General features: G+C 46.2%; 1 protein-coding gene across 2 annotated transcripts in view; it reads left to right on the top strand.

Annotated features, from left to right (window-relative positions):
• Positions 1 to 27,590, top strand: part of FAM174B (family with sequence similarity 174 member B) — a 35,765-nt gene that overhangs the window by 1,643 nt on the left and 6,532 nt on the right. Inside the window, exon 2 of one of the 2 annotated variants that reach the window (XM_077124114.1) lies at positions 22,949 to 23,084. In XM_077124114.1, coding sequence (XP_076980229.1) covers positions 22,949 to 23,084 — 136 coding nt within the window. Of the gene's footprint in view, positions 1 to 22,948; positions 23,085 to 27,590 lie in introns of those variants that run through there. The other variant, XM_077124113.1, reaches the window with a different exon arrangement.

Below are 27,590 nucleotides of genomic sequence, written 5' to 3' on the forward strand. Positions count from 1 at the left end.
CAGTCCTCACCCCCCTGGTCCCTTGGTGTTCTCTGGATTTTGACTTGCCTCCTTTCCCCCCATCCTCCCTCCTGCCCTCCTCACTCTTCTGCTTACAGATTTCAGTGACTTCCGGTAGCCAGTCCAGACTCCTTGGTGTGGTGTTCAGGTCCCTTACAGGCTGGCTGGGTCCATCAACCAGCCCTTTAGAGTCACGGCTCTCGGGGCTCGCTCCGCCTGGGTAGCAGAGTGTGCTTCCCTGCCCCGCGGCCAGCGCCTGCTGCCTGCTGTGCCCTGCCCTCTGCCGTGACTGCCTGCGGCCACCAAGACCCAGCTCCAGGCTTCTTTCTCTGGGTGGTTTTCCCAACACCTGAGCAAGGCAGCAGTTTCCTTTGCTGGCCTTCCCCAGCCCTGACCCCCTACACCCTTTGCTACAGCCCTTATCACCCCTTGCTGTGTTGTTGCATTGTGTGCCTAGCTCCCACACTCAACAGAGCCCTGCAGGACAGGGATGTTCAATTCGCTCTAGCATCTCCATGTCCACCATGGGCCTGGCATTCCGCAGAGGCGTATCGAGTTCCTGCTTGTTCAGGTTAAGTAAATGTTAATGCCTAGAGCAGCTCTGAGCCTGGAGGTTTGAAGCATTTAGCTTAAAATAGGCCACCAAGTCCACAAGGCAGTTTACTTTTTCTGGAGGTATTTGAACTATTTTGCCAGTCTGCTCCTTATTATCCGGTAGTGGGGGAGAAGAGAAAGCAGCATGCTGCCAGATGTGAGGGACTGAGCAGCCTATTGACGGTGGAGAGCTGACATCCAGGCCTGGTAGGGATGGGTCCTTGTTTACTTGGGTGTGGATTGTTGAAAGAAGGCTAGAGCTTGATAGAAGCTGATTATGGAAATGATCTGTCTCCGCTTCCTGGGAAGACATACTCATTAGGGAAGGTCTCCATGTGGACAGCTGTCGTCCTGGTTTCTGGTGTAGACAAAGACTCATTGAATTTTGCAGGTGGGAGGGACCTTATGGTACACAGTTCCCATATGCTCCTTTGCAGAGCAGTTTTATCGCTGTGAATGAAGTCATCCACTAGATTCTAGAACACTCCACGAGTCTGTGGCCAAGGCTGGGCCAGCACCTACCTCTGCCACTTGAAGGTGTTTCCTGTAGCTTTTCTCACTCCTCGTGTTCTGAGAGCTTGGTGGTCAGGTGTGTGGAATGCCTGCTTCACCTGTTCCCTCTTCCATCTTCCTTGGCGTACAGTTCCTAAGTCACTGAGTCCTGCCCATTCAATCGGCATCTTCCTGAGACCATTGCACCTCTGCCCATACCACCTTCCCCAGAGCTGCCCTCCTACCTTATCTCTCCCGAGTCGGCTACATCCTCTAGGCCGTGTCCCTGCTCTGGTCCAGCCTCTCTCTTCTGCCGGAATGCTGGTCTCATACTTTCCCCGCTCAGCCACCCCCAGTACAAATCCTTTAGCGTGTGGGCAAGGCTGGCTTTTGATGACCAGACCTGTCCTTCTCTTGAGCCCCGTTCTCCTCTGCCTGCTGCCGCAGCCCATCTGGATGTCCAGGGGTTCTCCAGAGGCTCCATTTGGGTGTGGCCCTCGGTAGCTTGCCCCACTCTGATCCTCTGACCATTTCTACCACTGTACTCCATGGTCAGCTGATGGCCTTGTCTGAGAAGCTCCCCACTGGGGACGCTCTGGGCTCCCGAAACCCGCTCCACTGTTTGCCTTACCAGGCTGGACGCTCCTGAGGGCACGCTGGCTCCCTGTCCTCCGTGTCTAACACCTAGTGTGATGCCAGGGCACAAGTTAGCTTCCAGCAGAGATAGTTTTAAAAAATGAATGTCGAACTCACAAGTGCTTCACAATTCTGGTACTTCCTGAGATGTCCTCATGACCAGATGAACAGCTGATGCTGGAAACCAGTGAGGTAGGACTTTTTTTTTTTTTGGTGGTGACTCTTCATTTTCTTAACAATGTAAATAAGAAAGGAAGAGTATAATAAATCTTACTGCTAATACAGTAGCAGTCTTAACCTATTTGTTGTTTTCCCCGAAGAAGCAATATTGACAGATAACAGAAAAAATGTGGATCCAAGAAAGCTTAAAATCAGAAGCAAAGAATACGTATTGCAGTGAAAAATAAAAACCTTTAACCAAGTAATTCCTTTTCCTTTTTACCATGATAAATATTCTTTGCTTCTATTTTTTTATTTCAACATTATAAAATTTATTAAGATTTGATTTGTGGTCTAACATATGGTTTTGTCCTAGAAAATGTTCCATGTGCTCCTGAGAAGAATGTGATTTCTGCTGTTGTTGGGCAGAGTATTCTATATATGTCTGTTAGGGCTAAATGAGTAATAGTGTTCAAGTCCCCTATTTTCTTATTGATCTTCTGTTTAAATGTTCTATCAGTTATTAAAAGTGGTGTATTGAAGTCTCCCACTGCTGCTGTAGAACTGATTTCCCCTTTCAGTTCTATCAATTTTTGCTTCATGTAATTTGAGGCTCTGTGGTGAGGTGCATATATGTTTATAACCAATATATCTTCTCGCTGGACTGAACCTCTTGTCAATATATAATACCCTTCTCTGTCTCTCTCTCTCTCTTTTTTTTTTTTTAATTTAAAGCCTGTTACATCTGACAATAATATAGCCACTGCAGCTTTCTTTTGATCACTCTTTGCATGGAATATCTTTCCCTGTGCTTTTTACTCTATATGACTTTGTACCTACAGTGAGTCTCTTGTGGACAGCATATAGATGGGTCTTACTATTACATCCAATCTACCAATCTCTGCCTTTCAATAGGGAAGTTTAATTCATTGACATTTAAGGTAATAACTGAGGAGGAAGGATTTACTTCTGCGATTTAACTGTTTGTTTTATGTCTTGTATGCTTTCTGTTCCTTCGTTACTATCTCTCTTGTTTTGCATTTAATTGCACTTTTTCAGTATACCAACTTGATTCCCTTCTTTCTTTTTCTCTGTTTTTTAGTTATTTTCTTAGTGGTTACCTTTGTAGTTAATTAGCGTCTTAAACTAATAGCCATCTAGTGTTACTAGTTCCAACCTAGTTTCAATAATATACAAATTTTCTATTCCTATAAATCTCTCTCCCTCCCCTTTTATATTGTTATTGGCTAAGATTACATCTTTATGTAGTGTGGGCCCATTCACATAGATTAAAAATGTTGTTGTACACATTTGCCTACTAAGTCATATGGGGTTAAAAAGCAGTTACAAACTAAAAGTACAACCATGCAGAAGTTTATATTTACCTATGTAGTTACCTTTACAAGTATTCTTTATTTCTTCATGTGGTTTCAATTTACTGTCTATTATCCTTTTATTTCAGCCCGAAGGGCTCCCTCTAGGATTTCTTGCAGGACAGGTTTTCTGGTAATGAACTCTTTCAGCTTTTGTTTATCTGTAAATGTCTTAATTTAGTCTTCATATTTGAAAGATAATTTTGCCAGATGTAGAATTCTTGGTTGACAGTTTTTCTTTAAGGAGGGTAAATATGCCATCCACTGTCTTCTGGCCTCTAGGATGAGAAATCCACTGTTAATCCTATTGAGGATCCCTTGTATGTGGCAAGTCACTTCTGTCTTGCTGCTTTTGAAATCCTATCTTGTTTTTGGAGTTTGACAGTTTCACTATAATGTTTCTTGGTGTGTGTCCCAGTTTGCTAGCTGCCAGAATGCTATATACCAGAAATGGAATGGCTTTTAGAAAGGGAAGTCATTAAGTTGCAAGTTTACAGTTCTAAGGACATGAAAATGTCCAAATTAAGGCACCAAAAAGAGGTTACCATCACTCAAGAAGGGCTGATGAAGTTCGGGGTTTCTCTCTCAGCTGGGGAGGCACATAGTGACGTCTGCCAGCTTTCTCTCCAGCTTTCTTGTTTCATTTAGCTCCTCTGGGGGCATTTTCCTTCTTCATCTCCAAAAGTTTCTGGCTGTGTGGACTCTGTCAGTTCTAGTGTCTTTAAAGCCATTACCAAAATAGTTCCCTCTTAAAGGGCTCCAGTAAGCAACCCCACCTTGAATGGGTGGAGACACATCTCCATGGAAACCATCTAATCAAAAGTTACCACCTACAGTTAGGTGGGTCACATCTCCGTGGAAACAATAAAAAAGGTCCCACCCAGCAATATTGAATGAGGACTAAAAAACTTGGCTTTTCTGGGGTACACCACAGATTCAACCCGGCACAGTGTGTGTCTCCAAGAGCCTGTCCTGGGAGTTCGCTGATATTCCTGGTTGTGTATATTTATGCCTTCCATCAGATTGGGAATGTTCTCCTCCTTATTTCTCCAAATACTTTTTCTCCTCCTTCCCCCCTCGCTTCTCCTTCCGGGACTCCAGTGCTGCATATGCCGGTGTACTTGATGGTGTCTCGTCGATCCCTCAGGCTCTGCTCATTCCTCTTCGTTACTTTTTTCTTTCTGTTCCTTATGCTGGAAAAGTTCAGTGGTTTCACCTGCAGCTTCACCATCCTTTCTGTCACCTGTTCAAAGCTGCCGTTGAGTCCATCTAATGAGTCTTCATTTCAATTACTGTACTTTGCTGCTCCAGAATTTGTTTGGTTCCTTTTTATATCTTCTTTTTACTTTTTTCCAGACATTTTCGTAACTTCCTTAGTCGTTTAGCTTTTTGAACATATTTAAGATGGCTTTACAAAGTTGTTGACTGATGGTCCAACGCCTGAGCTTCCTCAGAGGTGTTTTCTGTCCAGTTCCTTTTTCCTTTGAAAGGGCCGTACTTTTTTGTTTCTTGTTGTGTTTTGTATACTTTTTTTTTGTTGAGAACTCGATATACTGAGTATTATGTTGTTATAATTGTGGAAATCTAGCTTTCCCACTCTTCTGGATTGCTAGTTTTGTTGTTGTTAAGAGCTAGAGTCATCAATTTGTATCTTTACCAAACTATTTTTATTCCCAAGTGGGGAATAGAAAGAGATTCCCGCCCCCCCCCCCCCCCAAAAAAGGTACTGTCTCTGTAAGACTCCCCTGCTGCTTTACTTGAGGGGAGTGGGAACCCTGTCTGCCCTGAGAGCCAGCCACCCAGTGATCTGAAGTAGGTCATCGAAAGCAGCTATCAGCCATCAGACCACACGTCTCTGAATTCTGGGTACGAGGTCCTTATAGCCCACCCTGGCCGCAGCACATTGCACCAGGAACCCACGCTGCAGTCCTGCTGCTGTCTGCCACACAGCTGGGGGGCGGAAGGGCGAGCCACTGCACAGAAGTTGAAATTCATCGATGCTTACCGCAATTTACCAACCTCTTTCTCCAGCTCTTCCCTAAATGCTGCACAGTGTTCCACTAGACACTAGGGTTTCAAAATAGTTTATTTAGACAGTTCCTGCCAGTTCAATAATTGTTTGGGTGGTGATACTGATATCTGTTGCTTCCTACTCTGCCATCTTCCCACAGTCTTTTGCATTTAATTTTGGTAATTAGAAGAAGAAGCAAAGATGCATGTGTGATGATGTTCGCAGCAGTTCTGTTTGATACGTGAAAGACTGAAATAAACTATGTACCCAACAATTGAGCACTAGATAATCACGGTAATCCTTGCGATAATATAGCTATTAAAAATGGTGACATAGTGCTTGCTGTGTATTGCTGAGTGTGACAAGTTATAAAGCAATGTGTGTAGTGCAAGCTCAGTCAAATAGATAAATAATATACACACGTATTATTTGGTTTGATGTTGGGATGCATCTGGTGAGGTTGCATGGATTCAGCAATTCCACGTATCAGCCAGTCTGTTGTTGTTAGAACATTTATCCCACATGTTCTCCTATGTCTAACTCTACCCTTTGAGATCTGGGGGGGGGGGGGGGGGGGGTCCCGACTTTATTCTTTGCTGTCTTATGAATGGGGTGAGAAACTCTACCCCCTTGAGACCATGGTTTTTTTTATCTCGTGGGGATCCTTTCTCTGCTTTGGCAAGTCTCCCAGCTCTATTGCCCGAGCCACATTTCTCCCGGATCTTGTTGGCTGCATGCCGACCATTTCTTATTTAAAAAATCCTCTTATTTGAAAAGGGGATTTTCTTTGGTGTTTCCTGGGGATGGGAGTAGGGTAAGGAGGGAGACAAAGTCTAGGTGATCAGACATTGCTTCAGTGTTCACAATTGGAGCACCAGTTGTGCCGGGGGGTTTGTTTTCTATCCTTCAGACGCTGGAACTCCAGCAGCTTAGCTAATTTATTAAGCCCAGTCTTTAAAATGGAACTAACGGGTGGGCCGTGGTGGCTCAGCAGGCAGCGTTCTCACCTGCCGTGCCGGAGACGTGGGTTCGATTCCTGGTGCCTGCCCATGCCAACCAAAAAGGAACTAATCTTTCATGCTTATCCTGGATTTTCCAAATTTCCCTTAAGTTATGTGTGTTTAAAAGTGTAATAAGAATGCAAGTTATTTGAAAGAAAAAACAAAAGCTTAATATTTTTAGGATTTAGGAAAAGTTAATATTCTGACATTTTAAAATGTCATTGCTCATTAGTGTATCAATGTTATTTTAATAAATTGAAGTTTGGGCTGACCGTGGTTAGAAAGTCCAGCCCCCTCTTTTTAAGACTTTGAGAGAGAATGTGCAACTTCTTTAGCATCAGTAGGTCATTTTTGATTGTTTGACCAAGGCTTTGAATTGGGGCGGGGGATGGGGGGGAGAAACTATATTCATCCTCTTTAGTGTTAAATTTTCTATGCCACAAGGAAGGATGTTACATTTGATAAAGCAAAAATCCAGATTTATTTTTTTAAAGAGGGTAGAGAGTGTGTCCTTGATTCGGTTCTCCTCCAGGTTAAAAAACAAAACAAAACAAAACAAAACCATAAGAAAACAAAACTGTGGCACATAAGTTCTCTGGGATGACTCTTAAGTGAGGAAGGTTTGCCCTCTGGGGGACGCTTGGCAGTGCCTGGAGACGTTTGGTTGTCACAGCTGGGGAGGTAGTTGCTACTGGCATCCATGGGTAGAGGCCAGGGCTGCTGCTGACCATCCCATGATGCACAGCCAGCACCCCCTGTCCCCATCTCGTGGTGGATCTGCTTGCTGTCCGATTGGGGGCAGCTGCCTGCACCTCCCCAGGCCCTGGATTCCCATCGTTAAGTGGACTGCACGCTCCTGAGGCTAATGGGATGCTCAGAATGAGTTTGTGTGAACCAAGTCCCTGGCTCCCCTTTGAACAGCCCAGTGCTGTTGTCATCATTGAAAAACATGATTCCAAAAACAAATATAATTTATACCCAACCTATCGGTCTTGGTTCTGCTCATAAATGAGAATATAGCCAAATATGGCCAAACAGGTGCATTTGCCTCTGAGCCTCTTTACAATGAAATTGGGGACCCTGGCTCATGTGAATATCCTTGAAGTCCCCCAGGATCTCTCCCTGGAGTGAAGGGGGTGCCTCCTGACTGCCCTTACTTACATGCTGACCAGGAATGGCACCTGCTCCTGTTTCTGTCTGCGAAATTGGAAAGAGAGGGAATTCCTGCTTAAATTCAGCGCTGAGTTCTCTGCTGACATGGCTTTCCCCATAGACTCTCTCACTTGAGTTTGGGGTCCATGCAAATGCAGGTCCACCTTGGGACATGAGGCGTGTCTTGGGGTGGAATGGAGGCGGGGGCTGGGGGCTGGGGCAGTGCCAGCACCTGGATGGCATCCTGCAGGGAGGGTCACAGCCGGGAAGCCCTCCTGGATTGAAGCAGAGGTGACCCGAGGAGTTGTGTCAGCGACTTTAGTTTCGTGGCTGATGTTTTTGTTCTAACCATTGACAAAGGGAAGTCCGGGGATCGTGAACTGAGAATCCTGTTGTGGTGGTTTCACTTCAGAAATGTAGATGTAATCTAAGGGCGATTTGCCAGGAATGCGAACTTGATGTTTATTTTCCCACAGGTGCACGGAGGAGGAAGTGCGCCCTGCGGGCTGGTGGGGAGCAGCGAGGGGCTGTGGCAAAGGGCACGGCTGGAGGGCGGCAGGGAGGGCTGTGGGGATCCGGCCCACGGCGCCTCTGTGACCTTCGGGTGTGGGTTTCGTTGTGTTCAGAGCTCCCTGAACTACCCCCTCCTGTTGTGCAGATGAGGAAACAGAGGCAGAAGGAGGTGTGGTTTGCTAAGCCACCTGGTGAACTGATAGGAAAAGGGGGCTGTGAGCCCGGGTGTTCTCATGCTCAGCTTGGCCCTTTCTGCACCTCCAGGACAGCGGGGGGCTGGGCTTCCGCCTTGTCTCCCCAACACTGAGCTCAGCAGACAATACCAGACCCAGCTCAGTGGACTCGGCGTGCTTGGCAGTATGTGTAATGAACACTGGCTGTAACGTAGAGGGCAGTGGGTTAGGAGCTGTGGGGAATCCCTCAGAGGCTTCCGGTTCAGTCCAGGAGACAGTAAAATGCCCTTGAATAATCCTTGGCACGTAGAAAGCAGTCTGACTCAGGAGGAGAGCCAAGTACCAAAAACAACACTTATCTGCAAGTGGACAGCCTTGGAGTGGTCCGGGAGGACTGCCTGGGGGAGGAGAAAGGTTAGGATTGGCAGGGAGGAGGAAGAGGTAATTCCAGGGTTGGATGAGGAAGCAGGTTTTGCTGTGTGTGTGGTTTGTGGAAATGATCATTTGGAAATCATGATGATACTAAATATGATGGCCACTGATATTTAGTAAGCCCAGCCGGTGTCCCTGGGCGTGCACGAAGCGTTTCGTGTGTTCCTTTGTCCTCCCTCCTGCCGTAAGGCCGTGTTACATGAAGAACTCGGGGTACGGGGTAATGCAGTTTCTTCTTGCCCGAGGTGACCCAGCTGGTGAAGGAAGGGGGAGTCTGGCTCCCCATCTTGCGTTTCTCACCCTGCCCCTGTTGTAGTGGAGTTTGGAAGACGTGAATTCCAGCTGGAGGAGTTTGGGTTTTGTGGTGGCTGGGCGGGGCCAGTGGAGGATTTGAATACAGGTGTCAAGTAGCCAAAGTAGCCGTTTCTGCTCTAGAAATGCCGTTCCTGTTAGATGCTCAGTAGGTGTTAGCTGAGTGAGTGGCTGAGCTGGAATGTTGCTGCAGTGGGGGTGCAGATGGTTGAGGGGAGGTGCGGAATGTGCTGGAAGGACCAGTGGGGAGGGCTGGAGCCCCAGGTGGACAAGGAGGGAGAAGAGGAAGGTGTCAGGGCCTGGAGAAGGGGGTGTCCTGAAGGACCTGGGGAGGTGGCTTGGCAGGAAAGGGGATGAAATACAGGTGAAATTACTTGTGGAAATGCCAGCCATGCAGCGGGACATCTGGGCTTGAGGTGGGGAGGGTTGGGGAAGTGACAAGGACTGGTGTGAGGGGTGTGGGTGGCAAGGACTAACTACATGGCAGGGACAGGTGGATGCTGAACTGGCCACTTAGGATGCACGTCCCAAAGCACAGTGCAGGAGAACCCTGGAGTTTCCAGGGGGTGTGGAGGTCTCCTGGGCCCATGAAAGAGCCTTGCTGCTGCAGTTGTACCAGTGGAGCTGCCCCTGCTGGCTGTCTTCCTTGTCGGCACCTCATTTAAAGGGAAGGGGGTCCAACTCTTTGCAGACACACTTAAGGGCTGAAGAAGGGGTCTTGGGGCATCTGCTATTGACATACTTGAGGTGGCTCTTGAAACAGGTCAGACCTGGGAAGCACTTATTTTGTCTTGGAAGAACGAGATTGGATCTGGCCCTCAGAGATTGCGAGAGGGAAAGAGAAACAAAGATGGGGAGTAGATGCAGGTGACATGCTATAGTGTTATGAGGAAAAACCCTAAGACTTGAAATTGAGCTCTTTGGGGTTATTTGGCCCACATTGTGCAATCCCGTGCACACTGGACCGTGGGATGCTGGGTGCAGGGTACAGGGTGGGGGTCAAACAATAATGGCACCAGTGTGGTAATCCCAAGGGGATGGGGTCCGGGATGGGAGGGGATGCACCTAAGTGATATGAAAAATGACCAACAGCCCTTAACGTGATTGAACTGCTGTTGCAAGACCTAAGTTGAATGTGCATATCATTAGCTCTCTCTGGGCTCCTTACTTTTAGCTGAATTGTTGAGCATTACTCGTGCTTGGTACTTATGACCAAATAAACCATGGCAGGGAAACTAAATCAAGGTTGCAAATACTATAAGAATCGAATCTGGCCCACACACAGGTTTTTGTTTTGGTCTGCACAGTGTTTTACAAAACTGAGTGTTGAGTACGGTTTAAAATTGGGAGCCTTCACACATGACTCTAGATCGCCTGCATCTCTTCACAGGTGGGACACCTGGAGAGATACCTCCATGTGAGTACTGCGTGGAAGGTGGGCAGAGGTGTGTGGTTCTCCTTGACCGGTAGAAGGAGTGCTGGCCACCATTTGTGTCTCCATGTGCCAGGCTGCTGGGACAGATACCACACACTGGTTAGTGTAACCACAGGAGTTTATTGGCACGCAGTTTGGAAGCCCGCGAGTTCAAAATTAAGGCATCGGCAAGACCGTACTTTCTCCCCCTAGTCTGTACGTAGTGCTCTGTTGCTGGCTTTTGCAGTTCTTGGGGCTTCCTTGCTTGGCTTGCACCTCTGCCCTCCGTCGCGTGGAGATATCCCCTCCTTGTTCTTCTGGCTTCCACTGACTTCTGGCTCCTCTGGGGTCTTACCTCCGTCTTGGCTTCTGGTATCTTCTCATTGTAAGGCCTCCAGTAATACAATGGAGAGTTGCCCCCATGCAGCCAGCCACACCTTCACCGATCATCACATCTTCAGGAGATCAATTTACACATAAGTTCATGCCCACGGGGATATGGATTAAGAACATGTCTTTCCTTGGGGTACCTAATGTAACCTACCTCCGTGTTTGTCCTTGTGTTTGTGCTGATGATTAGGTCGCACCAGGCCTGCTTTCTGGTTCCCCCACCTGCAGGGCTCTGGATGCTCGAGGTTTTGACCTGGAGCTTTGAGTCCTCATGCTTGGCTTGGGTGCTGGGTGCTGCTGGAAGGGTGGGTGGGGAGGGGGCAGCCCCAGGACTGGGGTGGAGGTGCGGAGCTGGCCCTGGGTTGGTGGTTGGGAAGACGTGCATTTCCAAGGCTCCGCTTGCACTGGACAGAAATGCCTGGCTTCCGCAACACTTTCTTTTTGTCTGAAGTTGTTCATCTGAGTTGGAGCAAGATGAGATTCATGTCGCACAGGTCTTTGTCTTGAAGCTGCTTTAAAATGGGGTGTTGTGTGGAGCACAGGGGACTGTGCCCGTGGCAGGCAGGAGGGACGGGAAGGGGAGCTCAGCTCAGCCATGGCAGGTTTGGTCCCGAGGCCCAGGGCTAATCCTGAGGTCACTGTCCGCCCTGCAGGCCGCCTGCCCTGCGCTCCCTGTGCTCCCTGCGACATGCTCACCTGCGTCCCTGCAGTGGGTGGGCACTGGCAGGACTGGAACCTGGGCCCAGAGTTGTGTTTTTTTTTTAATCTCCTTAGGTTTACTTGGCTTTCTGGGCAAGCACAATTGCTTCTGGTGTTCCGAGGAAGAAGGCTCAGTGTAGAGCTCAGGTCGGGAATATTTGGGAAGGAGCTTTGCCAGTAGCATTGCGAGCTTCCGCTTCTGATAAGGCAAGCGCACACAGGAGGGCGTGTGGCCCTGCTCAGCTCACACCCCTGCTTATGCATTTCATGTTTATTTTCTTTCCTTTTTCCTCTGGGCCCTGCATGGAGGACAACCCTAGGTGGAGGAAGGTCTCCTGCCGAAGGGGGCAGGCTGGACATGAACTTATTTCATTTAAAAATTTTAATTTTATTTGCTCCTTTCTCCCTCTCTCTCTCCCTTCACCCCTTCTGCCATCTATTCACATGGTTTAACATTCACAAGGAACAAAAGGTCATACAGTGAAACATCTTCTTATCCCTGCCCCTCAGCTACCTAGTTTCCTTCTTGGAATGCTGTTGATGTCTGGGACTCTTCCCAGAGAGGTTTTATGAATATAGAAACACATGTGCTTTCATCTCTCTATCTACACACACACACACACACACACAAATATAATATCCCTATTTTTTATTGTGAAATATAACAATTCTACAAAAGAAGAAGTAAATTTCCAAGTACATTTTACCAAGTACTTATGGAACAGACTTTAAAGTTTGGTATGGGTTACAGTTCCATGATTTTTTGTTTTTTCTTCTAGCTGTTCCAAGATACTGGAGACCAACAGAAATATCAATATAATGATTCAGCAGTCATACTCATTTGTTAAATCCTATCTTCTCAGTTGTACTCCTCCTTCTCTTTAAATAACATATACATAAAAGCGATAAATTGCAAAGTAATTATAACAATTAGTTGTAGAACAGACTTCAGAGTTTGGTATGGGTTACAATTCCATAACTTTAGGTTTTTACTTTTAGCTGTTCTAAGGTACTGGAGACTAAAAGAAATATCAGTATAATGATTCAGGACTCGTGCTCCTTTGTTAAACCGACCTTCTCTGTATAACTCCACCTCACCTTTGATCTTTCTCCCACTATTTAGGGGTATTTGGGGTATGCCCATTCTAACTTTTTCATATTGGAAGTGGCTGTCACTAATATGGAATAAGGGATGGAACCGGTTGATGTTCTGGAGAGGCTGGCCCCTCTGCGTTTCAGGACTTATCTGGTCCAGACCCATCTGGAGGTTGTAGGTTTTGGAGAGCTACCTGAGCGCATGGAGCCTTTGCAGACTCTTACATAGTGCCCTAGGGTTGGCAGGAATGCTTTTGGTCAGGTTTGGCAAACCATGATAAGTAGCTGAGGCTTATGTAAGAGTAGCCTCCAGAGTAGCCTCTCGACTCTATTTGAGCTCTCTCAGCCACTGATACCTTATTTGTTACACTTATTTTCCCCTTAACATCCCTATTTTTTATAACAGCTTTACTGAACTATAATTTACCTATCATACAGTTCACCCATTTAAAGTGTACAATCCAGTGGCTTTTAGTATATTAACAATAATTGTTTGTACATCACCAAATCCATTCTAGAACATTTTCCTCACCAACCAAGAGAAACCCTGTACCTATTACTGTCACCTCCATTTCTCCCCCACCCTCAGCCCCAGCAACCACTAATCTACTTCTGTGTCAGTGGATTTACCTGTTCTGGACATTTCATATAAATGGGATCATATCATCTGTGGCCTTTTAGAAGGGACTCCTTTTCCTTAGCATAATGTTCTCAAGGCTCAACCGTGTTGTAGCATGTGTCAGTTCTTTATTCCTTTTATTGCCAAGTAATATTCCATTGTATGGGTAAATCACATTTTATTTACCTATTTATCAGTTGATGCACCCTGGGTTGTCTCAACTTTTAGGCTGTTATGGATAATGCTGCTGTGAACATTCACTTACAAATTTTTGTGGCTATAGGTTTATATTTCTCTTTGGTATGTACCTAGGAGTAGATTTCCTGGGTCCTACGGTAGCTCTGTGTTAATCACTTGAGGAACTTCCAAACTGCTTTCCAGTGAGGCCACACGTTTTACATTCCTGCCAGCAGTGTATCAGGGTTCTGATTCCTTCACATTCTCGCCAGCATCTGTTACTATTTAATATTAGCCATCCTCATGGGTGTGAAATGGTTTCTCATTCTGATTTTGATCTGCATTTCTCTGATGACTAACAATGTTAAACATCTTTTCATGTGCTCATTGATCTACTGTTTTTTGGGGTGTAGGGGTCGGGAGTTGAACCTGGGTCTCCCACATGACAGGCGAGCATTCTATCACTAAACCACCTGTGCACCCTACATGTGCTTATTGGCCGTTTTTATATCCTCCATGGAGAAATGCTTATACAGATCTTTTGCCTATTTTTAAATTGGGTCATTTTTCTTTTTACTATTGACTTGTAAGGGTTCTTTGCATGTTCTGTGTATGTATACTCTGCATTGTATATTCAGGTTACAAGTCCCTTATTAGATATATGATTTGCAGTTATTTTCTCTCATTCTGTGGGTGACCTTTTCATTTTCTTGATGGTGTCCTTTGAGGCACAGAAGTCTTTAATTTTGATGATCTCTCTCCATTTTTCTTTTGTTGCATTTGCTTTTTGTGTCATATCTGAGAATCCTTTGCTTAACCCAAGGTCAGGAAATTTCCCTTCTATATTTTCTTCTAAGTGTTCAAAAGTTTTAGCTTTTTCATTTAGGTCTGCGATCCATTTTGAGTTCATTTCGGTTTATGGTGTGAGGTCAGGGTCCAGCCTATTTTTTTGCATTGAATATCTTCCCTATTTTTTACACGTCTACTGTGTTCTTCATTTTGCTTTTTCTACTTTTGTATCGAGAGGTTGTTCCTTGTCAGTACATAAAAAACTGCTCCATTTGTTTATATGAGTTTTCAGTGTTCCTTATATGGATGTATCATGATTTATTTAACCAGCCTCTTATTAATGGACATATAGGTGTCATTTGTTTCACACGTGAAAATGTATCTGTAGAACAAATTCCTAGAAATGAAATTGTTTGTCAGAGCCGATGTCTTAGAAATTGGTGGATATTACCAGACTGCTCTATTGGTCATAATAATTTATAATTCCATAAGCGATTAATGAGAGAGCTTCCTTTGCTACATCCTTGCCAACACTGTGTTTTTAGACATTTTGATTTTTGCCAAGAAAAACTGATAGGGTAAAAAGGGACTCGCTGTAAAGATTAAATTTGTACTTCTCTTACTGAAGGTGAGGTAGAGCATTTTTTTTCATGGGTAAGAGATATTTGCAGGGTTTTTTTGTTTTTTTGCATATGAAGTGCCCATTTTTGAAGAAGATTGATGGTATTATTGATTTGTAGGAACTCTTAATATATGGTGATTAGTCCTTGATCTATAATATGATAGAAATATTTTTCTCAGTTTATCATTTGTTTTTTAAAAACATTTCGTGTTTGCATTTATCATCTTTTTTCTTTTTATGGTTTTGGGATCCTTCCCATGTTTTCTTCTTATACTTCTATGTTTTTATATTCTACAGTTAAGTCTTTGGGCTATCTCATTGATTCTGGTGTCAATTGTGAGGTATGGATAGCTACCAATACAATATATTGAGTGGGTTACCCTTTGCTCATTCATTTGAAATGGGCCAGTATTGGCTTGTTGATGCTACTGGAATGCAGTATACCAGAAGTAGAATGGCTTTTAAAAAGGAAGTTTAATAAGTTGCAAGTTACAATTCTAAGGCCGTGAAAATGTCCGAATTAAGGCACCAACAAGTGGTGACCTTCACTCAAGAAAGGTTGATGCTGTCTGAAACACCTCTGCCAGCTAGGAAGGCACATGGCTGGCATTTGTTGGTCCTTGCTCCTAGGCTCTGTTGCTTTCAGCCTGTTTTCTGTGATTTCCTCTCTTAGCATCTGTGGGCCTTCACTTAGCTCTTCTGGAACACAACTCTGGGTTCTGGGTTGCTTAACATCTCATGGGAAGGCACATGACAACGTCTGCTGGGCTCTGCCCGTGTCTAGGCATCTGCTCTGTCTGTCGGCACTCCAGGCATCTCCAAACATCATGGGTCTGTCAGCTCTGAAGCAACTGTTCTCCAACTATCTGCAGCTGAGATTTCTTCAAAATGTTTCTGCTTTTAAAGGACTTTAGTAGACTAATCAAGGCCCACCTGGAGTAGGTGGAGTCACATCTCCATCTAATAAAAAATTCACACCCACAATTGACCATGCCACACCTCTGTGGAGATGCTCTAATCAAAAGTTTCTGCCCTCCAGTATTGAATCGGGGTTAAAAGAAACAGCTGCCCTCACAAGATTGGATCAGGATTAAAACATGGCTTTTTCTGGGGTACATAATACTTTCAAACTGCACACCACCTTCATTCTATATGAGATATCAGTAGGTATTTGGGTCTACTTCTGGAATCCTACTCTGCTGCGGTGTCTGATTGTTAATGTGGCAGCACCACTGTGTTCAGTTATTGTGGTTTTACAGCACGATTTTGCTACCTAGGGTCAGCTCCCCCCCATCATTCCTGCTTTCCAGACTTTCCCTGGTTCCTGTTGCTGCTTTTTAATTTTTCCATCCATGAATGTTGCAATCAGCTCATCTGGATCTTTCTAAAAAAACCCGATGGTATATTATTGGACTTCATTAAGCTGGTACATTAATTTAGAAGGCTTGACCTCTTTGTGAGGCTGGAACTTCCTTGCCAAGAGCCTGGTAGCTCTCCCTTTGGTGAGGCAGATGTCTTGTGGTTGCTTGTGGTTGTGGTAGGCGGTGCCATTGCACTGGTAGCTGCCCTAAAAGTGCTTCTGAGTGCTTGCTCCGAGAGCATGGGAGAACCTCGGTGTTTGTGCCCAGTTTCCTGCCTTCTTGTTGGAGGGCACGGACTTTGGCTTGGAGAGTGATCTTCCTGGGCTTGAGTCTTAATGGGGCTGGTTCCTCAGTGCCTCCCAGCCTCACTTTCCTTAGCTCAGTAATGGGTACATGACTACCTCACTGTTAGGAGGCTGCAGTGAGAAAATGTAGAACGCTCCTGGTGCTAGTGGCTGCCCCAGCGTGGTGGCTGCTGCTACCGTTGCCCCCGGTGGGGTGGGTGATGCAGAAGGAACACAAGTAGGCTGAGCCCAGCAGCCGGGGCAGGGCCGGGCGGGGCACATCTTGGGGCCGCAGCAGTTGTAGGAAGAGGAGAACTGGCCTGGCTGGGGTATTTGGGGAAGGCCCCATCGGGGGAAGTGTGGTGCTCATGGCTCTGTGGTGTAAGTGGGATGGAAAAGCATTATGACCGTCTTACCCTAGAACCCCAACCTCACCTGGTAAGACAGGGACGTGGATGAAGAAATCGGGGTTCAGGGTGAGTACCGTCCCAGAAGCACATTGACAAGCGAATGGCAGAGCTGAGATGACCCCAACCTCTGGGCTCCCAGTCTGTAGTTTTGACTGCCACACCCCAAGAGCTAATGGGTCCTGATGGGTCCTGGGCACCTCTGTCAACTGGGAAGGCACGTGGCTGGTGTCTGCTGGTCCTTTGGCTTCTGGCTTCAGGCAGCTTCCCTGGGGGCGTTAGCTTTCTGCATCTCCAAATGTCTGTGTCTTGTGTTGGCTCTGTTGACTTTGAAGCTTCTGAGGTTTCTCCTACATGTTTCCCCTTTTAAAGACTCTGGTAAAGTGGTCAGGTCCACCCTAAACGGATGGAGTCACGCTTCCATCTAATCAGAAGGTCACACTCACAGCTGGGTGGGCCAGACTCCATGGAAACTGCCTAATCAAAGGCTTCCACCCTAAATAGGTCTGGCCCCATAAGATTGGGTCAGGACTAAAACATGTCTTTTCTTGGGGTACAAAATAGTTTCGGACTGGCACAGGGAGCAAGGAAGCAAGGGCTTTCCGGGTCGGCCTGCCGGGCGTCGGAGCCTCTGCTCGCTCAGCCTCTGTGTTTGTAGAAGTGGGTGGATTCGGCTCTTTGGCACCAGCTGTTAAAGGATCCTTTTGAGCAAACAAGCCCTCTGGCTTCAGGACTCCATTTCAGAGTAAAAGAATTTTGAACTTGTCTTCTGTCTTGTTAGAAATGTGCGTTGCAGTTTCCATGGAAAGGTACTTTGCCTCTTAAAACGTCCTCTGACTGTGTCTGTTCCAGCGAAGCACATTGTGGAGATTTCCTTACAACTGCTGTTTTCCATTGTTTCCTTGGGGACCACCCGTTTTACGGGCCCCTGCTCCAAGAAAAGGAGAAAAAGTGCGACCAAGGGGCCATGCTGTTGAGAACCGGTGAGCAATATCTTTTCCATCCACTGATTTCTGAGTCTCCTCCTTTGGGGTGGGGGCAGCCTGCTGCTGCTTATTTGGGGCTCCCCCCTGGCCCCATGGGCGGCTGAGGAAGAGACTCTGAGAGTAGAAACTCCAGGAAAAGAGCCCACGTCTGACTCGTCCTAGACCTGAGGCTGTGCTTTGAGGTGGGGCTCCGTCCCCTGGAGAGAGGCTCTGGTGACTTCCCACGTGGGCTGGCAGGTGGCCTTGGCTTTTCCCCAGGCCGCTGTGCTGTGTAAGCAGTCCCTGCACGGGGGCCACCAGGATGTTTGTCTTCTGGAAAACCTTTTCACAGGTGGCCCTCAGCACATTCCCATGACATTGTCACTGAGGCACTGTCATACTTGTGGCTCTTTCTTTCTAGAAGGGGAAGGACTTCTAGGTTCAAAGAGGTTTGAGGAGATGGGAAACTGTACTTAATGCGTGAGGTTTATTGTCACATGTGGAGAAATCCCGGGATGGACTTCACTTCTGCAGTGGTCTCCCTCTGGACAAAAGGCTCCTGGGCTCCGGGGGCCAGTCCCTGTGGCCTAGGGGTCCTCGACTGCTGCTGGGGGCTGGGTGTGCTCAGGCCCTCACCCCTGGGGACCACGTGAGGTAGGATGCAAAAGAAGGGAGGGCAGGATGCTGGCCAGACCCTGTCCCAGACCAGTGCGCCTCCGAGGGAGCCATGGCTGAGAAAGCGCTTCTTAGAAGTGTGCCCAGACTAATTTGAAATAGGACGTGTGAGCTGTGTTGAATGACGAGTTCCAGAGAGGGTACTGGCGGCACAGACTTTCTTGGGTCTCGCTACCTGGTCAAGAAGTGGTAGCAAGTTGTGGTGCGGGTGCAGCTGGGGGCTTGCAGGGGGCGGCGGGTGGGAGGCAGCCGGGGCAGGCGGGGGTGGGGGCCTGGCCTCCTGGGCGGCGCGAGGGAGCCCGGCAGGTTGGAGAAGGCGGTGCACCTTCACTCTGCCCTCTGGTCTTTCTGAGTTGAGCTTATGGTCTGTGCCCACGGACCCCCTGCTCTCCTGCCTTCGTGGCACAGTTAGGACAAAATGCTCACTTTGCACTGTGGGAAGGAGGTGGGTTGCCAAGCACAGCTGTGTAGATTGTGCATTTTTAAGTCCTCCTGCTGCCTGCGTTGAAACCCTAGCTCTGCCCTTACTAGGTCTGTGGCCATGGACAAGTTAACTGTCTTTCTTTTTCTTTTAAGTTTTTTATTTTTGTTAAACATAACACCATGCAAACATGAACATTCTTACCATAGGATCGTTCCATTCTCAGTATATAATCAGTAACTCACGATATCATCACATAGTTGCATATTCATCACCATGATTATTTCTTAGAACATTTGCATCAATTCAGAAAAAGAAATGAATAAGAAAAGAGCTCACACACACCATACCCCTACCCCTCCCTCTCATCGATCGCTAGTATTTCCATCTACCCAATATATTTTAGTCTGTTTCCCCTATTTTTTTCTGTACCCCTTAACACTCCCTTTCATTGATCACAAGCATTTCAATCTACTAAATTTATTTTAACATTTGTTCCCCCTATTATTTATTTATTTTTAATCCATATGTTTTACTCATCTGTCCATACTGTAGATAAAAGGAGCATCAGACACGGGTTTTCACAATCACACAGTCTTGTTGTGAAAGCTATATCATTATACAATCATCTTCAAGACACATGGCTACTGGAACACAGCTCTACATTTTCAGGCACTTCCCCCCAGCCTCTCCATTATAGTTTAACTAAAAAGGTGATATCTATATAATGTGTAAGAATGACCTCCAGGATAAGCTCTCAACTCTGTTTGGAATCTCTCAGCCATTGACATTTTATTTTGTCTTGTTTCTCTCTTCCCCCTTTTCGTCTAGAAGGTTTTCTCATTTCCTTGATGCTGAGTCCCAGCTCCTTCTAGGATTTCTGTCCCACGTTGTCAGGATGGTCCACAGCCCTGGGAGTCATGTCCCACGTAGATGGGGGAGGGCGCTGAGCTTGCCCGCTGTGTTGTCTAGCCCCTGTTTTCTCAGCTCTAAAATGGGGATAACAGCAGCAAGTGCCTTGTAGGATTGCTGATGCATTTGCATGGGATCAGATGTGTACCTTGCTTTTCTGGCACGTTGTCGGAAGAGTGCACTTCTTAGGGGCTATGGTTAATTTAAAAAGACATCCACATTTAGGCTAGAGAGAGCAAAAGCTTCGGCTGTTTCCCACCATCTCTGAGCGGTGTGGCACTGTCCTCTAATCTCTACAGTTAGATGCGGGGATCTGAAGGTTTGCGGGAAGTGCTGATCGACTCAGGTTTTCCCTGCATCTGACTGCAGGCAGCCAGTAAAGGGTGTGCCTGTGGATCCAAGGAGTCCCCCAGCTGGCCCACCAGACTCTGCACCGGGGGTAGTTTCCATCCCCGTCAGTCGGCTGTGGGGTCCCTCCTTCCAGCAGCGGGCTTTTCTTTCCTTTGCCGTCTCTATGCACCTCTGTGAAGATCCCTGTCTCGGTGTCTTTGAACTCACAGGCCTCCAGTTTTCCCCTATGAGCACGTCCAACAGTGAAACGGCGTGATCTGCCCTTCTTTTGTGAGGGGTGTTTTGTCTTGAAGCATTGATTCCTTTAAACGTAATTTCTTCAGTTCATGATGTCAAGTCTGACGTTCGCAGCATGCATGAGTGCGCTTGCTAATGCCCGTTGGGGTGGTCTCAGGTTTAGAGTTATTTTCTGTGATCATGTGGTTGGAAAGGCTGGCCATGGGCTTTAAAGCACGGTAAGACAGCGTTCTAGAAGCTGGGGTTTTCCCTCCATCTTCTCCTATGGGTAAGCGTCCAAGGGCCTTGCTTTAGCCTAGTAGGCTAATTTTCTCATCACAGAACTCTAGAAACAAACAGGGGAAAGGAAGGTGATTTTATGGATGTGCTGGGGCTGAAGTCAGAGCCTCTGGGGCCTTTCCTGGGATCAGTTCCCACCGAGGGCCAGTGACTGAACAGGTCATGTTCCAGGTTTGTGAAGCAGAGTTTGCATTTTCTAGGCTTGATGCCACCTGGAACAGAGTTACTGTGCACCCTTGGCCTGGTGCCTGAAAGCTGTCTGGGCTTCCGACTCTGCAAGCGTCCATAGTGGCTTTTGCAGGCCCTCAGGTTCTGGGTTATCTTTGCCGATAGTCCAGGTGCTTGTCTGAGGGGTGTCGGGAATAGGTGTCCCGGGCACCTGGCCTGCAGAACAGAGGGGTGAGCCCTGCCCTTCTGCATGGCCAGGTGTGCCGATTGGGGGCCGCTTTCCCCAGAAAAGTCTTTGTGCATCGGGAGTTCCCCAGAAAAGTCTTTGTAGGTTGCAAGGGCTCAGGGACAGGTGTTTTTTTGCGTGTGACTTTGTCTTGGATTGCTTGTTGCAGTTGGAACTATTTCTGTGCTTAAATTTGCCCCATCTAGTGTTGGAGATAGAATTGGTCAGGGATTCTAAGTAATTTAGGGCAGAATGCAGAGATTTTATTTTCCTCCTTTGGGTGGAGGTAGAGAGGAAAGAAGACTCAGTTATCAAGAGAACATGACCAGGTGGGCCACGGTGGCTCAGCAGGCAAGAACGCTTGTCTGCCATGCCAGAGGACCCGGGTTCGATTCCCGGTGCCTGCCCATGTTTAAAAAAAAAAAAAGAGAGAGAATGTGGGACCAACAGTGTTGAAAAGGTTAGCATTTGCACACCTGCGGAGAGCCTGTTTCCAAAATACCGTTGTCTCAGGTCGTTGGTGACACTGGCTGTGCCCTCTGGTTTGGTCTCTTACCGCTGCAGCGTGGCTTTTGCATTGTGCTTCAGCCTGAGTGCTGAATCCAGGCAGACTCAGGTCCGTGTGTGTGTGTGTGTGTGTGTACACGCAGGGAGGAAGAATTGCTTTGTGATGAGAGGGCTGGGGAGCATGTGACTTTCTACATTGCTTCTCCCTGTCTCTCAATGTCTAACCGTTTTCCTCTATCCTAAAAATAACCAAAAGGAGCAGAAAGTATAGGTAGTGTAGTTTGGTTTATGCCAAAGACATGGCACTAAAGTTTTTATTGTAAATGAAACCTGGGGGGTAAGTCACATTTTTAGTAAATCACACAAGGTGGGACAGAGTCAAGTTGCTATTGCTAAGAAGTTTTTAAGAAAACCTGAAAGTGAAACTCTGTTTTCACTCATTTAGCAAATTTATTAAGGAGTGTCTCTGGGCTGGGGACAAAGAGACTTTGCGTGTGTCTTTCCCAAAGTCTCACCTGGGAAAAACTGAATATCTGCAGCAAGAATGATGAGAGACTATGAGCCTTCAGTGCCCCTTTTATGATTTTCTTCGGGTTGGCTGATTTCCCACAATTTGAAATACATTTAAAAAGGAGGTACGCCAGAGAATACAAAGCATTGGGAGAAAGTTCAAGGCAGCGGAGAGATAAATGCAAAGAGCATCCGTGGTCATGATAATGGTAGTATCCCCGGGTGGCATCATAAACTTTTCCGCCGTACCCGAGTAAATATTGCATCCTTAATGCAGAGAGATTTACACTAGAGACAGAGGCGGTTTGCCTCAGCACTTTCCCGGGGATCCGCAGTAACCCTCTGCTCTCCCGAAGGTAACAGCTTATTGTTATAACTCATCCTCATAAAGCCTCGTGATGGAAACGATATTGACTCGTTTTTACCAGTCCTCGGCACCGGGGAGGGAAGACAGCATGCTTAACTTCTATTTGTTTATTGTCGATCCCGACAGCGCCACCTGTCTTCCGCTGAGTGCCTTCCAGGGCAGGTGCAGCAGCTCAGTAAATCCCCCTTTCGGGGTGGGGAACATACATTACTGTTCTCCCACTTTATCTACCAGGACCCTGAGGCTCAGGGAGTTGAAGGCACTTGGCCGTGATCACGCAGAGGGCGGCTGAACTGTGACCAGGCTGGGCGGGGGTCCAGGGGCCAGGGTGTGTCATGCACATACAGGGGCAGAGCCTGACCTCCCCTCACCTTTTGATATTTTGTTCGTCGTGGGTTTTTTGTGTTGCATTAATTTTGACTTCTAAAGTTTTTTTGTTTTAATCGTGGTTACCGAGCTTTTTGGTGCCCAGGGCTGGTGTCGCGGTATCTCGGCGGGGCCAGCACCCGCCCGGGGTCCCGTGCCTTGGGAGGGTGGTGGGCCCGTGGGGTCCTCCGGGGCCAGGGCTCGCGCCGGTCCCTTCCCTCCACGCTGCGTCCTCACGGCCGTGCCTCTGTCCTTCCAGGTCAGGAAAGAGGTTCAAGAAGACGCGGAAGTACGACATCATCACCACCCCGGCCGAGCGCGTGGAAATGGCCCCACTGAATGAAGAGGACGATGACGACGAGGACTCCACAGTATTCGACATCAAATACAGGTAGGGGCGGGGCAGCGGCTTCCTGCCGGGCTCCCGGGGCCCTCGGGTGGAAGCCGGTGGCGGGTGCCCACGTGTTCCTGCCCCCGCGTGGGCACCGCTCCCATCCCAGCCGCGTGGGGCCCGCTCCCACCCCTTCCTCCAGACGCAGGGCGTGCAGAGGCCAGCAGACACGGCCCCTGCCCCGCGCTCCCCGAGGCCAGGACGTGGAGATGTCGGGCTTGAGGGAGGGAAATGAGGACGGAAGTCCAGCGTGGTGGGCTTGCGGGGCGCTGCGGTGGGAACCTGGTTTGTGGACCCAGGTTTGCCGTGGCAGGGCTTCCGCGGTCCAGGGCAGAGCGGGCGTTTCTGGTTGGAATGGAACTGACCTGTGAGCTCTGAAGACAGGTGTGTTTCCTAAACGTTGTCTGCAGGCGAGTCGGAATGACTCTGACTTCAGGTGTGTAGGGTGGGTTTTGGGGTCCTATAGGGATGGACTTCAATACCTGAGATTCTGCAGGGTAAGAGCTGAGGTGCGCCTAGTTCAGAAAGGAGGGCTCCGAGGCCCACAGGGGGGCGTGCCTGCCGGGGCCCCACTTAGTTAGGAGCAAAGGGGGGGCAGAAATCCAGGCAGCTCCCAGTTCTCACCCTCCCGCCCGCAGCTCCATGCCTGCTCCATCCCTGGGGGGGGGGGCAAGCCTCCACCCTGCACCTTTCCAACTTACTCATCTTCAGCACAGCCTTGGCTGTTAATGGCTCATTGTTCTTTATACAAATTAGATCATCAGCTGCAACCAACCCCCTTTGGGATTTTGGTTGGAATTGCTTCCGTCAGTTTAGGGAGAATCAACACCTTTAGGAGGTTCAGTCTTCTAATGAACAAGGGATGACTTTCCATTTAGTTATTTTTTTTTTTTTTAAATGTCTTTCAGTACTTTCAAAAAATTTTCATAAAATTCTGTTAGATGTCTTCCTAGATACTTTACATTTTGACATATTTTTAAAAATATCTTTTTTAACGTTTTGTTCATGTTGTCTAAAAATGCTATTTGATTTTTTTTTAAAAAATTGATTTGTATCCAGCAGCCTTGCTAAACTCTTATTAATTCTAGTGATCAGTGTGAATTATTTGTGGTTTTTCTATATCATCTGAGACTAAGAAGACTTATTCTTTTCTCTCTACTCCTTAAACATTTTATTTATTTATTTATCAGCCTTTTTGTACTCTTGGTCTATAAGTTACCACTATAAAAAGAAAGTGGTGGAGTTATACAGAGAGGGAAGGGTTTAACAAATGACTATGACTCTGAATCATTATATCGATATTTCTTTTAGTCTCCAGTGTCTTAGAGCAGATAGAAGTAAAAGCCTAAAATTGTGAAATTGTAACCCATACTAAATTCTGAAATCTGTTCTACAACTAATTGTTGTGATGTGTCCTGAAATTTGTTTTTTTGTATAATGTGTTATTTTTCACAAAGAGAAAAAAAAAGAGTTGATTGTGATGATTAAAAAAAAAAAAAGTATTGGCAGAGTCCCTTAAGGGACTGGAGAAAAAATATGGGACTCTTAAACTTTACCACTGGGGAAACCCCTGAGACGGTCTTAGACATTAGGGACTCTCAAGTCAGTAGGCCAAGCCCTTGATCTTGAGGCTTGCTCTTGTGAAGCTTATGTATATAGTGGAAAAGTTTAGCCTACCTACCTATAGGTATGCCTAAGAGTTACTTCCAGAAAACCTCTTTTGTTGCTCAGATATGGCCTCTCTCTGTCTAAGCCAACTCTGCAAGGAAAATCATTGCCCTCTCCTCTATGTGAGACATGACATCCAGGGGTGAAATTCTCCCTGGCAACATGATTCCCGGATATGAACCTGGCCCTGGTCCCATAGGATTGACAATACCCTCCTGATCAAAGGGGGAAAAGAAGTGTAACAAATAAGGTGTCAGTGGCAGAGAGAGTTCAAATAGAGTTGAGAGGCTACTCCAGAGGTTTCTCTTACAGAAGCTCCAGCTAGATATTGCTACTTATCATGGTTTGCCAAACCCAAACCATTCCTGCCAACCCTAAAGAACACCTAGGACTTTATCTGAGATTCTTCAAAGGTCCCATGCACCATGATTACCTTCCAGAAACCTACAACCTCCAGATGGGGTCCTAGGGCAGATAAGTCCTGAAACCCAGAGGGGCCAGCCTCCTCAGAGCATCAGTTAGCTCCATTCCTCTGTCCCGCATTATTGCTGTCCCTCTTGAGCAGCATGAGAAAGTTAGAATGGCGTGGCCCAAACACCCCTAAAGATTTGGAGAAAGATCAAAGGAGAAGGTGGAGTACAACAGAGAAGATAGGATTTAACAAATGATCATGATTGCTGAATCATCATATTGAATTTCTTTTAGTCTCCAGTGTCTTGGAGCAGCCAGAAGGAAAAATCTAAAATTGTGGAACTGTAACCCATACCAAACTCAGAAATCTGTTCTGCAGCTAATTGTTGTGGTGCGCTTTGAAATTTATTGCTTTTTTGTATACATGTTATTTTTTACAATAAAAAAATAAAAAGTGTTAAAAAAGAAAAAAAGCAGTAGTAGCAAGCACCATACTTTGTTCTTGGTCTTAAAGAGTACCCTTTCATCATTTGCCAACTAAGGGTAGAGTTGGCCATAGAGTTTATGTAGATTATTTTTCTCCCTAAGAAATTCCCTTCCATTCCCAGTTTGCAAAGAGTTTCTTTGCATATGTATATATTTTAAAATTACGAATGGATGTTGGTTTTTATCAAATACTTCTTCTAGCTCTGTTAAGATTATGCCTTTTCCCTTTGAGCTGTTTACATGATAAATTTATATTTATTGCTATTCTAGTGTTAAGCCAGTTTTGTATTCTTAGGGTAAAATAAGCTTGGTAATATTATGTTATCTTTTTATACACATTGCTACATTCGGTTTGGTATTTTGTTTGGCGCTTTCCTATCTCTCTTAATGACTGAGATCAGGCTGTCATTTTCCTGTTTTGGTGAAAGTTTTACTAGTCTCATGAAATGAATTGGGGTGTGTTCCTTATTTTTGTTTAATCTGGAATAGTTTGTACCAGGTTGAAATGATTTGTTTCTTAAATGCCTACTAGAATTTGCTAAAACTGGCTGGGCCCAATGCTTTCTTTGTGCAACGATTTTTAAAACTATTCTTTCAATAGAGTCAATTATTTTAATTGTTTTAGGACCACTTAGGCTTCATCACCTTCTTCTTTTGCAAGTTTTGATGGGTTATATTTTTCTAGGATTTTATCCATTTCACGCAATTTTCAAATGTATTGGCCTAAAGTTGTTCATAATATTCTCATCTTTTTTGTCTTTGCAACATGTTTAATCCCAGTTCCTTTCTCATTCTTACCATTGCTTATTTTTGCCTTTTCTCCTCTTTTTTTTTGGAGCTATGTTGTCAGAAATTTGTTAATTTTATTTGTCTATGTCAGGAAACGACTTTTGGTTTCTTTGATCCTATTATCATTTTCAATTTTATTGATTTCTGCTTTCCCCCTTTAAGCTTCCTCTTCCTTTGGATTTATTCTTTTACTTCTCACCTGAAATTAATATTTAGCCCATTCATTTTCAGCCTTTTTTCTGGTGTTAGCATGTATTCCATAACTGTATCCACTTTCACTGCCGCTTGATCACTGTCAGACGCAACCCTGCCTCCCTGGTTGTTTTGTAGCTCACAGAAGCTGACTCTTTAAGCGGATGGAGCCAAATCAGGGCGTGAGTAAACTTGGAGGCAAGTCATCAGACATGGGCCTACCCAGTTGTTGGGTCCAAAGAAGACCCACCAGCTGGAAAGTCTGACAGCTTTTCTTATTACGGATGTAATGGATGTTGTAGAAACTACCGATAAGCAGAAGGGAAAACAGAACTACTCATAATCTCACTACTTAGCAGTAACCAGTAGAGTGTGTGTGAGGACACGTCTGTGCAATTTTATCTCTTATGGAAATAGGACCTGCTTTTTAATGTTTTTTTGTTTTTCCAACCTGGACAACATCTCAGCATAGCTTTTCAGATCAATAAGCATGAAAGAACAGGAATTTTAAGGCCCACTTTAGGTTCGGATTGGTGTTTTTGAGAACTTTTCTCTCTGAACAGTGAAAACATGTTTCTCGAGACTTGACTTTTCCTATTTAGGCATACCTCATCTAAAGTTTTTGGTGTCCTGTAGGAAACAGACTGTTCAAATCAGATGTGGCTGAATCATGACCTTGGCTTGTTTTGTGATTGAGTGGAAAGAGGAAAACCAGGTTTCGGCACCAGGACGGTAACCTATCTTGTGACTTAGAGCCCGTTCATGTCAGCCGGGCTATTTTCCAGACGTTTTCAGCCAGGTAGGAAATTCAGAGGAATGAGGAGGTGGGCACAACCAGGCTTCTGTTGACAGCCCATTTTTCATGCTCCCATCCAGAAGAGTAACCCACGAGGCAAAGCTTCCAGTCTTTAGGGCCAGATGGATTCTCCAGCTCTGTGCTTAAAAAAGGCTACTTACAGGGAGA

This window comes from Tamandua tetradactyla, chromosome 12 (assembly GCF_023851605.1).
Source record: "Tamandua tetradactyla isolate mTamTet1 chromosome 12, mTamTet1.pri, whole genome shotgun sequence".
NCBI classification, from domain to species: domain Eukaryota; kingdom Metazoa; phylum Chordata; class Mammalia; order Pilosa; family Myrmecophagidae; genus Tamandua; species Tamandua tetradactyla.